The sequence below is a fragment of the Epinephelus moara genome, chromosome 16, assembly GCF_006386435.1.
Source record: "Epinephelus moara isolate mb chromosome 16, YSFRI_EMoa_1.0, whole genome shotgun sequence".
In the NCBI taxonomy this organism is placed as follows: domain Eukaryota; kingdom Metazoa; phylum Chordata; class Actinopteri; order Perciformes; family Serranidae; genus Epinephelus; species Epinephelus moara.
Window position 1 is genome coordinate 29,369,714 of NC_065521.1, and position 12,654 is coordinate 29,382,367.

General features: G+C 39.1%; 1 protein-coding gene across 1 annotated transcript in view; it reads right to left on the reverse strand.

The window, feature by feature from the left end:
• The window catches only part of opn7b (opsin 7, group member b), a 109,816-nt gene that overhangs the window by 14,249 nt on the left and 82,913 nt on the right, over positions 1–12,654 (reverse strand). Inside the window, exons 3-4 of the mRNA XM_050065228.1 lie at positions 12,477–12,639; positions 9,110–9,237 (exon numbers count right to left, since the gene is read on the reverse strand). Of these exons, the coding sequence (XP_049921185.1) occupies positions 9,110–9,237; positions 12,477–12,639 (291 nt within the window). The remainder of the gene's footprint in view (positions 1–9,109; positions 9,238–12,476; positions 12,640–12,654) is intronic.

Sequence of the window (12,654 nt, forward strand, 5' to 3'; positions counted from 1 at the left end):
AACCTTTTCTAACATGACTGACAACAAAATAAGTGAATATGTGTAATACGCGCTTGGATCGGATCGGTATCGGCCAAAACTCAAGGCTGTAATATCGGTATCGGATCGGAAGTGGAAAAAGCTGGATCGGGACATCCCTACCATTGCGATGGATTCAGAGTTTGCAGTGACGCCAATTATGTTCCGCCTCGTTAGTTCACCGCACGGAGCGTTTAACCTGGCAACAACTGCAGCCGGCTCAAACGTGAATTCACTGAATGTAGAGTCTGTATATAGAGGCTAGCATGAGCATAGATGCACAGTACAAGAACCCAGGCCTAAAGCTTATTTAGAAGCCGTACAGCTGAGGGAACAAATGATCTGAGGTATCTGTTTGATCTGGCCCTCTTAGGGAAGGCATATCTCTTTCCTGACAGCAAAAGTCGAAACTGATGTGGGTCTTCCAAGATGACCTTTGTCCTCTGAATAGCTCTTGCTTGATAAACACTGTCAAGCTGCTGCAAGGTAGTTCCAGGTGGCAAGGTTTAACGATGCTTCCCAGACGATTTTTATTAGTGATGCTGAGGTTCCCATACCAGCAAATCACTGCAAAAGTTAAAATCGACTCAATAAAAGATGAATAGAACATTTGATGGCAGGTGTCAATCACTTTTCGGGTCAAGTGATCGAGGATAGAGGATAGATGATAGAGAAGTCGAGGAGGGATATTGGGATGAACCCAATGTGTCTGTCTCTCAATACTGTCCTCATCATCATATCACCCGCAACCATCTCAGCTAAAACCATGAGTGCCCCTGGTCTAAGGTGTGCACATTGTTCCTTAATAAAAACCAGTTGAAGTGTTGGAAAAGGCGTACACATAGTTTGTGTGCGTACACACTGTTTCTGCATCTGGCCCTTACTGAGCATTCATTCATAGAGCATGTGAGTGAAGAGAGGTGATGATGACTGAGTTTCTGAGTGAAATTCAATTATACATCTGATCTGACATCTTTGTATGGATTGCCTTTTCAAGGTTTCTAAATTCATTATCATTGATGAATTATGGCTAAGTGGTGCTTTGACAAACGATCACATTTTCCAAGAAAGAAAAGATGGTTTAATGCGCAAATTAGGAGTGACTGAGTCCTGAAAAAAACTGAAATTGAATTACTCTTCTGCAAAAATGAATATAGAAACATAATGGGGATTTCTGCATAAAATCAAAGGTTTAATAATTTGTTTTCTAATAGTGTATTTAAAAAAAGACATGGACTCTAAATCCAATGTCGATGCTGCTTAAAGAGATTTAGACACAGGCAGTCATGTGAATAAATCCTCAATGGCTTCAGTGGCAAAAAGATTAATTGTTCTCATTAGCGATGTGCTGCTTGAGCAGTTTGCAGTCACCCCAATGCGTAGTGAAAGGAGTTCACATGCACAAGCATTGAAAGACTGGAGAGTTAATGTTAAGTGAAACTGCCTGATAACTAAAGTGGCTCAGACATCCACAGCTACAATGTGGCCATAAGAAAGCACAGCATGCGTCACTGAGCTAAACACTAATTCTCCGCCTGCGTAATCAATATATATTATATCATAATAGTCAGTGAGTCATATGTAAATGTTACAGAATGTAAATCACATTGCTTTCCATCTTCTCAGAGTCTTTTGTTTAAAGGGACACTTTACTTTCACAATGTTCATCTATGGGGAAAAGTCTTTTCTTTCAAAATGTTACTGGACTGAATGGATCAAATCCTGATAGTAAAACGAGTCATTTTTCGGGGTTGTGACACTCAAACAATGTATCCACTGATTCACAGACCGCTCTTTCGCAACATAAGTCTATGGGAAATAGGCTCTATGGGTATTGGCCTATACCAAAATTGGCCTCAAAGCTCAAGGGGGGGCAGAGATTCTGTTACTGCACTGCTTATTTCTCGTCTAAAGTGTTAATAGAAACACAATTTATCTTACTGTTTAACTGTAATTTGAGAATATTTGTTACCAGCTGCCTGCCATATATCTCCCTGTGGAAAAATGGTCAAGGTTGCATTATGTCATCCACCAGCGGGAGCTTTAATTGGTCCGGTGTGGTGCAGTGCATTCTAGTAGTCGTAGGTTTTCTGCTTCTTAAGCAAAAGCAAATGACACAGCTCTTTTTCTCTGTTTTCTCTGGGCATGTAGCACAAGTTTCAAAAGAAACTGTGTCTCTCTACTGCACAGACAGCCCAGTCTAATGAAAAGCCATCTCTCCAGCAGCGAAAAACTTCTTTAAAGCTGCAGAAGCAGTATTTCACTTCTGAGTCTAAACAACTCTCATCTTAGGATGAATATGTCAAAGCACCTTGTGCCGACCAAAAAGAGAAACTTGGTTACTATGGTTTCAAGAAGCAAGAGTGCCATCAGTTTGGACATTTGTGGGAATAAGACTTGCAGAAAGAGAGGGAGAGAGATAAATCCCAACATGAAAGAGAGCATTACATAACTTTAATGTAAAATAAAAAGCAAATCTGAGTGTCAATAATTAGTGGAGCATCTGTATACCCTTTACTGACATCAGAATTTATGTGCACATTGACACTTAAATCTTCACTGTATGTGGCTGCTAATTACCATTAAGCCTGCACAAGCATTAATATCTACAGACTGGGTGTGGATATGTGTAGATAACATAACTAGATATGTAAAGTGGAGAACATTAACACTTAATTGAAAGAGACAACTTCTTACATACTGTGCAGTAGATGTCTATCATCATATCCCTGTTGGCTAGTTTCAACTTGTGACCTCTGTTTGTCTGTTTGACACAAGCTATTATGATTTCTGCTCCTCTAGACAACTGTGCATTTACATTTTGGACACATTCGATAAGGCCTATTCGGAGTTGTGTTGGTTGCCTGCTGCTTTGACAATTTCACAGCTCTGGTTGCTAGGCCTCTTTATTACTGCTAATTGGCAAACACAACTAATTACCAGTCCACCTACAAGAACCAAGCTTTGTTTTCAAGTGTGACAAACGAGGGTTTCATTAATTTAGGACATAATTTTCTGTCCCCTCTGTGGGGATTTTATCAAAGCTATCTAACTTGCAGATCTTTGGAATGTGGGTGAAATCCAGAGCAAACCCACACAAACAGGACGACACAAGAGCCCACACAGACTTGGTTTCAAATGTCCTTCCTTCTGCAAGGCAACAACACTGACTACTGAGTAACCTTGTTGCATACAACAGATCCAGCTTACTTTGAAAGTGAGTTTTTTTGTCATGACAATGAATCAAGTGACAATACAAAAACAATCTGACAATGCGAAAGGGGTCACATGTAACAGTGAAACCTACAGAGTTATCAACTGAATCTCAATTTTATGGAGCTTTATAGTGAGTTCAGCTCATTGTTTCATTGTCAAGCCTGGAGGGTTACAGTTTTGGGTCACTCTCACCACTCTCATGACGTCATTTTCATCTGCAGAAAACGCGTTTTTTCAGTGAAAAGTCCTAAAAACCTACAGTGTAATAAGTTCAGCACCAAATGGCAGACAGACACAGTCAGAGACTAGCAGGTGAACATTGTGGAGCATTAACAGCTAAAGAGCCAGATATTTCCGTTAGAGCTGAAAGAGAGTTATTACCGGTCAAAAACACCAATTTAACTGTACAAAAATGTTGCTTAGTAACTAATGATCGAGTAAATAAGCAACTTGTTGGTAACATATTTGTAATATCTATTTAAAAGGTGATGATATGTCACTGCTGTGTTCACAAAAAAAGAAAAAAGAATCAGTTCTTGCAGGTTTAAGATGCCACAAAATACCATGAATTATTGATCTCGGTAACTGGACCTTGACAACACACTCCCAACTCAGGGGCTACATCCAAAATTCCATACTGACATGCTTTTTACTAAGCTAAAAGAGTGTGTGAGATTTTTTAGTAGGTAAGAGAGCTCCTAACTAAGCCTAAAATATTAGGCTAGGAGGAGGGAGAAGGAAAACACACAAAGATGAACTACTTATGATTATTTATTGAATATTTTGATATTTTGAATATTCTGTAAAATGTGTAGCCTTTGTAGATGCTTGTGTTATGGAGAGCTGCTTTGTAGAGGCACTTGTTGCTGGGCGCTTGTCCGTCTCTTTCTTTTTTTGAGCCATGCACAGTTCATATTCGGTAACGTGATTGTGCTCCAAGTGCAATGTTGATATTACCTTTGGTCACTGAAACAATTTTTCCGCAGTGTTGACATTGGATTTCTTTCTGTTTGGTGCTGTCTTCACGAAAGCCAAAATGTGTCCAAACGACAGAAATGGCAACAAACACTGACTTTCACCTGAGAGAGCCATGTTTGCAAAAAACTGGTATTTTTTCCTAAACCTAACCATGTGTGTTTGTTGTTGAACAGGCATGAAAATGGGTCAGGGGTGAAAAAGGTGAGAAGGATACGAGACCTGGCACCTGCTAGGGGGTCCCAGGGTTATGCTCCTCGATTGTTTTTTTGGTGGAAAAATGAGCTTCCAAATGCTCATATCTGATTTCTTTTAGATTTACTCTAGTGGTGGTCACATGTAGAATTATAAGATTGCACAAAAACAAAAATATGAATGTATAATTAAGTGCAAATAAGGTATCTTTACATGTTCACATATGTTGTATAAGAGACGAGACCAGGAGTGGACTGAGACACAAATTCAGCCCGGGACATTCAGGTGCACCAGCCCACACGTTTCTACCTATAATCCTCTATATGCTTGTACACACTACACAAACGCTGTCCTCAGAATCAACTGCATAAGAAAATCAGCAGTTATTGTTTAATTCCAGACTATAAAATGAATGCAATAATGAAGTGGCCACAAATGGCACAATGGCTTATGATTTAACTTGAAATAAGAGCATATGACTCTATCCTAATGCATCTAATTTTATGCACAATATAACTGTCTGCCCTTTTAGTCAACTTATTACTACAACAAAAAAATCCCACTTAATACTATTAAAAAGGTTTTCCTCTGGCTAAAATGTAATACATAGTAGGCTATGCCTTCACATTGCACCTCTCATATTTCTGGTCTCATCCTCCTGGGGTTAGTCTGTCCCTCAGCTTCATTGTCGTTGGGACTGGGAGCACCACCTAACGTTAACTGCGTGCATCCACGGGAAAAAAGCAAGCACATATTTTCTTTTATAATGACCTAATGCAATACCTAGTAGGCTAGTTGGCCTCTTGAAACGGACACCTAGAAGAAATACGCAATTTGCCAAAGCTAAACTTGCACACTACACACTCATGAACGTTAGCTAACGTTAATACACCTGCTATAATGGCGCTGTCGCCTCCATCTCCATCTCTGTCGTTAGCAACACCAGCAGCCTCGGCCTGTCAACCGACGCCACGGCCAAACAGGTCGGTTATTTTGGAGCACTTTGCTGCCTCTTCTTGTAAAAATTTTTCCACGCCACTTTTCTAACCGACTTTATCCATGTTTTCTGTCTAACGGTCAAACTAGCCTGGTCTGCCATGAGTAATGACTGATGACTGCGGCTGAGCCAATCAGATTTGAGTCTCTTCCTTTTAGCTCATCTTTTTTCTGTGGCTTCGCTCCACAGACCCCCCCTCCCCACCCAAAAAAAATTTTTCTCATTGGATCTGCACGATTCACGTAGGTCATCTATTTTGTGCTCAGAACGGCGAATTTTGCCGAAAGGTGAGCGATTTTCATGCCTGGTTGAAGGGAAAAATAAGTCAATTCCTCGTATGTGGACATGGAAAATCTATGACCAAATATCGATATGTAACGAGGTCGGAGTGAGAATGTGTTGTAAATGAACATGCTCAGTGGGGAAACTTTTAACAGAATTAAATAAAAAACATTTTTACCAACATGGGCAAGTTTACGTGTGTTAGAGGTTCTGAATGTCGGTTTTGATTAATTGCCCAGCCCTAGCACCCCTAAGTGGAGGCTGATATGTAAACAGTAATGAAAAACAATAAAGTAAAACGCACTTGTAATAGTATAAAATATGTTTTCATAGGAGAGGTAATAATTGCTGAGAAATACGTGTACATCTACGTTAAAGTGTGTTAAAACCCAATTATTATATGTTTGAATACTGCTGCTAAATACTACATATGTGGATATAAGGCAAATATTAACTTTCATTAGTCGAAGCATAAGTTGTTACAACCTGACTAATGTGACATGAATGACTTTCAAATGTTACTTAAGTTGCAGTCTTACAGTTTTTAAAGAGGCTATTTGTGGCTGCTGGGATATTAGCTAAAGAAACTCTCTGTTTCATGTGTTCAGTGATCATTTTACTTTGCTCCAACCCAAATTCCAGTCCATTACTAAACACTGACAGTATGGACATAACCAAAACATGCAGCCAGGAAAATATGCAATCCCAATAATTGGATGGTTTGTGAGTTTTCCAAACCTAAGACCCTGCAGGGGAATACATTAAACAGGGAAGGGAGTACATTAAAAGGCCTTGTAAACATCTTCTTATTTACATATCCTGCAGTTTAAAGAGGTTAAAGCATGGCCTTGAACATTAACATTATTGCAGCATGGTAAATTTCATTTTATAACAAGCCCTTGAGTTACAGGCACCTCTGCATTAATATTTCTCTCGAGATTCAAGGTTTTTGGCTTCAGAGGAGAAATGGAATGAAATCTTCTTTAAGTTAATCAATATAGGTAAACGCGTGGCCGTTTCTAGGATCTGAGAACATTTGAGGACAAGCCTGCATGTGTTTTATTAACAAGCTTTATTTTGATGCTTTTTTATGCCCTCTGGCAACTTATTTACATTCACAGTACAGGTCTTAATAACTGAAAAACTGAAATGTGTACCTGAAAAAGTATCTTATACTTTTCAGATTAACTGTGAAATGTTATATTAAAAATACCAGAAGCTGTTAGTATCAGTATCAAGTACAAAAAGAATATTTCACAACTGCTATCATTAAAAAGTTCTTGACTATAGTTGGAAAAACAGTGAAGTTTTTTTGTGTTATTAGTAGGGATGCACCAAAATGAAAATTTGTGGCCGAAGCCGAAACCAAATATTATTAAACGCTTGGCCGAATANCCACCCCCCTCCCCTGACAAGTCCCTTCATAAGTAAAGAACAGTCCCTAAAGTGTGGTGAGGTTTGTGGACCGTTAACGGCTCGTTTCTCCTCTGACACATCACATACCTGTGTTCGGCTAGCTCGGCTGTTCAGGTACTTCTGGGCAGTCATGACGCCAAGAAGAGGATATTATTGGAACCGACTTCTCCGCTGCCGGTAAGCTGATGGCCACTGTATTTGACAGGAATACATTCCTGTCTGTGTCTGTGACCCCCGTTCAACCCACAACCGGTGGCATTCGCCATTTGTTTCTGCTGGTGGTTGAAATCTGTAGGCTGCTCGCACAGCGTGCTGAATGATTTAAGCCTATTTTGCTCGTTCAAAACTATTTTTAGTCGCAAATGCGGTGACGGACGGATTGCCACACTGCCGACATTTTATTCCGCCCGTCACGGCACGCCGTTTGATTGCGTTATCAAAACATTGGTTCTGCAACGTAGGGAGTTTTTTTAAACTCTAAAAATTGTATCCGCCCATCTAAACACAAAATCAGGGAGAAAGACATCAGTCTTTAGTTAAGCAAAACGTCTAAAGGCTGTCCAGGGGCTGTCGAGGCCCCTGGGCCATATGTTTGACACCCCTCATGTAGCGGGTCATGCTGTTGCATTGTAGCTCAAAGTGTGAACACAGCGTTATTCTGAAATGAGCCACAATGAGTACTTTTACTTTTGGCACATTTAAGTATATTTTGATGTAATACTTTTACTTGAGATATTGTGATATTCTGAATGAAGTAGGGCTGAAACAATTCCTCGAGTAACTCAATTAATTTGATAACTAAAAGAAGCCTTGTGGCTTTGTTCAATCCAGTACAACTATACAGTCTGCTGTGTTTTGCATGGATGGCTGTTTCGCGCTAATGTTACTTTCCCTATCGATAGCCTGCACAGCTGTAACGTGGATGTGGTGCAATTTGCAAAACGATGGAGGAAGAGGGACAAGATCTCATACTCATACTCATACTCATACTTTGGACAGCTTTAAGCAAAGGGTTCCACCATGTTCAACTGAACAAGCAGCTGAGTTTACAGACAGCAGATGCATGATTTGATCAGTCACAACTGTTGAAGTGCACACTGCAGACAAATGTTTGTTTAAAAATGTTGAATTTTCAAAAAAGGAAACAGTTTAAAAAAAAATCTAATTTAAGAGACTTTTTATTATTTCCTCTTTTATATATTACTCTTGCCCTTAAATAAAGCTAAAGTAATGAAATGAAAACACACAGTATTTCTTATCCTACTACTCGATTAATTGCCAGAATAATCGATGCAATACCAAAAGAATCGATAGCTGCAGCCCTAGAATGAAGGACTTTTACTTGCAACAGATAATTTCTACACTGTAGTATTGATACTTGTAGTTATGTGAAAGATCTGAGCACTTCTTCCACCACTGTATGTTAACATTAGTTTACCAAAATATTAAATGAGTTTTCTTTCAGTCACACTCACACCAAATGTTCAGACACAAATCATGTGCAATGTAGTGTGTCCACTGTTCACCTCTCCATCATCTGCTGCTGTCTGTCTGTCTGACTGTCTGTCTCTCCACTTTGACTTTAAAAGTGTGTTCGTGGAAACAGACTTTTCACCTATAACAAAATTAATAAGTCATTCACTGTTTTACCTTGTTTTGGAGCCACAATGTAACATGAAGTAATGTTATGCACCTTGAGGTTTGTGAAATAAAAGACCTGCAGTTGGTTTGACAGTCCATTATGTTACAAAGACTATCGCATGTTCACACACATTACTTATTAGTTGAGCTTCACATAAGCTTACATTCACAATTATTTTTGGTGCTACACTCAAAACATTCCCAGCAAAACATCCTGGGAACACTGATGGGCAAACCAGTCTTCTAGTTAATCAATAATAATAAATAACTGTCAGAATCCCTAAGTACATTCCTCTGCTTTAAAATAGGATGCTGTGACGATGGTATTTTTACATAGAATAATGAATTAAAGCATTGAGAGGGTCTTACCATAGTTTGGACAGCAGACCTTGAGCCAGCAGACAGAGGAGAGCACCGTGAGGTTGGTCAGACTGCACAGGCCAAACAAAACGCCACAGAAGGCATAGACTGTACAGGTCGTCTCATTAAATAGCCACCTGCATGGACAAAGAAACAGAGGAGAACATTTGTTACAGACTGATTTCTCTGAAAAAACCCTTTTAGTGAATTACACACAGTAGGTGAAACAGGTAACACATTTGATGGCCTTCCCCTGGGTCATATATGGCTGCAGTGAGCAGTGATGCATTTTGACCCAATCATGGCACATATGACAGCTATCAGCCGCACATGCTCGGGGGATCAGATCAAGCAGGCAAGGCCAGGGATGAAGCTGGAGACGTATGAGACCATGTATTTCATTATTTCATTCAACCAGATACGAGACGTTAAGCTCTTCTTCTTTTGGACGACCCACCAGAATTTTTTCTAATTTTCAGATTTTCATTTCATCCTCTTCATTCATTTAATCAAGGGTATAGATTTGGAGTTAAAAGTCAAGGGATCACAATGAAATTAGTTTACAATAAAAAAAGTTTACATTCATACTGCACGGCACAAAATGCCTCTCATTTCAGCTGGAATTTAATTATGAATTGTTGTTTTATTAACTTTAAAGTGAATTGCTACCATTTCTGTCAGATAATCTGCAAGGTTTAATGTGCCCCACGTTTCAGAGACAATTTATTTATTTTAGATGTTATTTTTGCGGTTAACTTTTGACTGAGTTGCTGTCATGTTCACATCCAAGTGTCTCTTACTTCAGCTGCATTTAAAATCCGATATGGTTGTTGAAGATTGTGATTAAAAGCTTCAAAGGGCTCTTAGTGCACACAATATATTTTTGGGACAATGTTTCAAATAATTAATAAAGTGTGCTAAATTTTGACTGTTTTCTGACTATTTCCCTTTTTTTTTTTTTTAGACTAGTCGACTAGTCTTAATTCAAATTTTTGTTTAGTTGACAGGGAGATTATTCACCAGGAACATCCCTTTTACTACAAAGAGCACTGTCTTTTTCTGTCCTCTTTCATCGATAAGAAAGGGGACAGAAAAAAGAAAAAAACACTGTGTGGCTCTTTTTATTGATCTTTCAAAAGCATTTGATACAGCGAATCATGCATTGCTCTCAAAAAGACTTTGTCGTCTTAAATTTGATGATGGGGCTTATAGTTACCTCAGTGACAGGCAGCAGTGTGTTTTCATGGGTAATATTAAATCTTAATTTGTGCAAAGAGCAAAAGGCGTCCCGCACGGCTCAATTCTTGGGCCTGTTCCGTTTTCATTGTATACCAACGATATAACCTCAGCTGTTCTGGGTCTAATGTTCATCTTTATGCAGATGACACCATTTTGTACTGTACTGTGAATGATGCACCCTCAGCCCTAAATTCTCTCCAACACTGCTTTTCGGATATCCAAGCTGCACTCAATAATCAAACTGGTTCTGAATTCAGACAAATCTAGACTCACACAATCTCTACCAACAGTATTATAAATATTGAAAGGGTCACACAATATAAGTGGCTTGGTATTTGGTTGGATGAAAAGTTAACCTTTAAATATCAAGTTTGCAAGGTAGTGACCTCTTCTCATCGAATGAAAATTGGATTCTTTTGTAGAAATAGATTCTCCTTTCCGCTGCATTGTAGAAAGATGCTTGTTGAGACAACTTTTTCATCAGTCTTAGATTATGGTGATATTTTATAAATGCTGCCACTCTGAAGCCTCTGGACTCTATATCACTCTGTTTTAAGATTAATTACTGGGGATAGATAAGACACCCATCATTGTAATGTGTATGCTAAGGTTAGGTGGCCCTCCCTCTGTGTAAGATGTGAAAGATACTGGGTTTTATTTATTTATTTATAAGGCTCTTATCTGATCAGTTCAATGCTTTCTTTTAATGTGGGTGTTTACCAAACTCAGTCTAGTGGATTACACTCCAGGTGCTGGCTGTTTTTAATGAACTTGGAAAATCCAGTTTTTCATATTGTGCACCTGCAACGTGGAACAACATGCAGAACATGTTAAACCTTTCCTCATTTTTATCCTTAGGGCAATTCAAATCTTTAACTGAATATTTTACTTCTATGTGTTCCTGTTTTACCTGATTAATGTGTTCTATGTTTTAACATTTTAACAGTTTTTACTCATCACTGATGCTTTTATTGATTTATTTATTTATTTTTTTTACATTTTTAATTATGGTCTTATTGCTTTTTACTTCTTGTTGCCACTTTTATGCGAGTTTCTCTTTTGTGTGTGTCTCAGTGCTTTGACTTTATATTGTTTTACTCTGCTACATTGTAAATGAGGTCTCTACCTCAATGTATTTCTGAGTTAAAATAAAGGTTGAATGAATGAATAAATAAATGATGCTCAGTCAATAGTGTCTTGCCAGGACCATGTTAAATAGAAGTGATGAAACTATAGAGAATTATTGCCTGAATCTGCTGAATCTTGGATTTGTCACTAATGAGCCCCCCAGAACTGGCAATATTTTCTAAAAACCTTACTCAAATCGCCTGACCTACGGGTCAACCCATGGGACCCGTGGATTGTTGATCTAATGGTGCATAACTATTGCTTAGCTTCCGTGGTGGCACCCCTGTCTGCATCTCCAAATAGGGAGCATGCTGAGTGCCATTTACTGTACGTAATACACTGATGATGGATAAGTACCTCACACTAGGGCTGCACAGTTAATTGAATTCAAATCACGTTTTGGCTTCCCACGGTTAAATGAACATGATTGGCTGTGATAATGATGTTTAAAATGTGTGCTCTGCTCATAGAAAACTCTGCTGCACATCAAATCAAGCATTTTCCAAACTAACAGCAGCCTCCACTTTGGGTAAGCTGTCCATGACGTGTGCATCCTGCAGCAGCAACTTGTAAAAAACTTTACTGACAGGCTAAACAAGATAATCTGTTCATCGACCGTCATCATCCAGAAATATTTCAGATTTAGGAGAGAAAAGTCATATGCAAAGAGAACATGAGACTTGTGTCTGTGCCGCAAAGAGAACACCACAATCTGCAGTTTGATGATTGCATGAATGCCAACAAAAATAATGTCGCTAACGTTATAGTACCATTAATCTCCTTCCTTGTCCAGCGTCAACGCAGACATCCATAATACTGCTGCTGTACAACGCATCACAGTACAGTGACGGCTGTAAAGAAAATAATACAAGCATTTCCTACCTTTCACTCTTTGTTAGTCTCCTTACCTCCTTTCCTTGTCCCTTAGGAAAATACTGACTGTGAAGATGGCAGAGAAACATAATAAATGAAAGGAGAAAGAGGGCAGAGAACTTGATTGGCCACTCACATGTGCATGAAGGATGAGGGGATAGCCAGCGGGAACAGAGTTATGGTCATGCCCAGGTCACTGATGGCCAGGTTGACCACAAAAAACTCTGCTGGCTTCAGGGAGGACTTCTTTCTATAGGCCACAAACAGCAGGATCCCATTCCCCAACACCGACAGCACACCTAGGAGACAGAGTG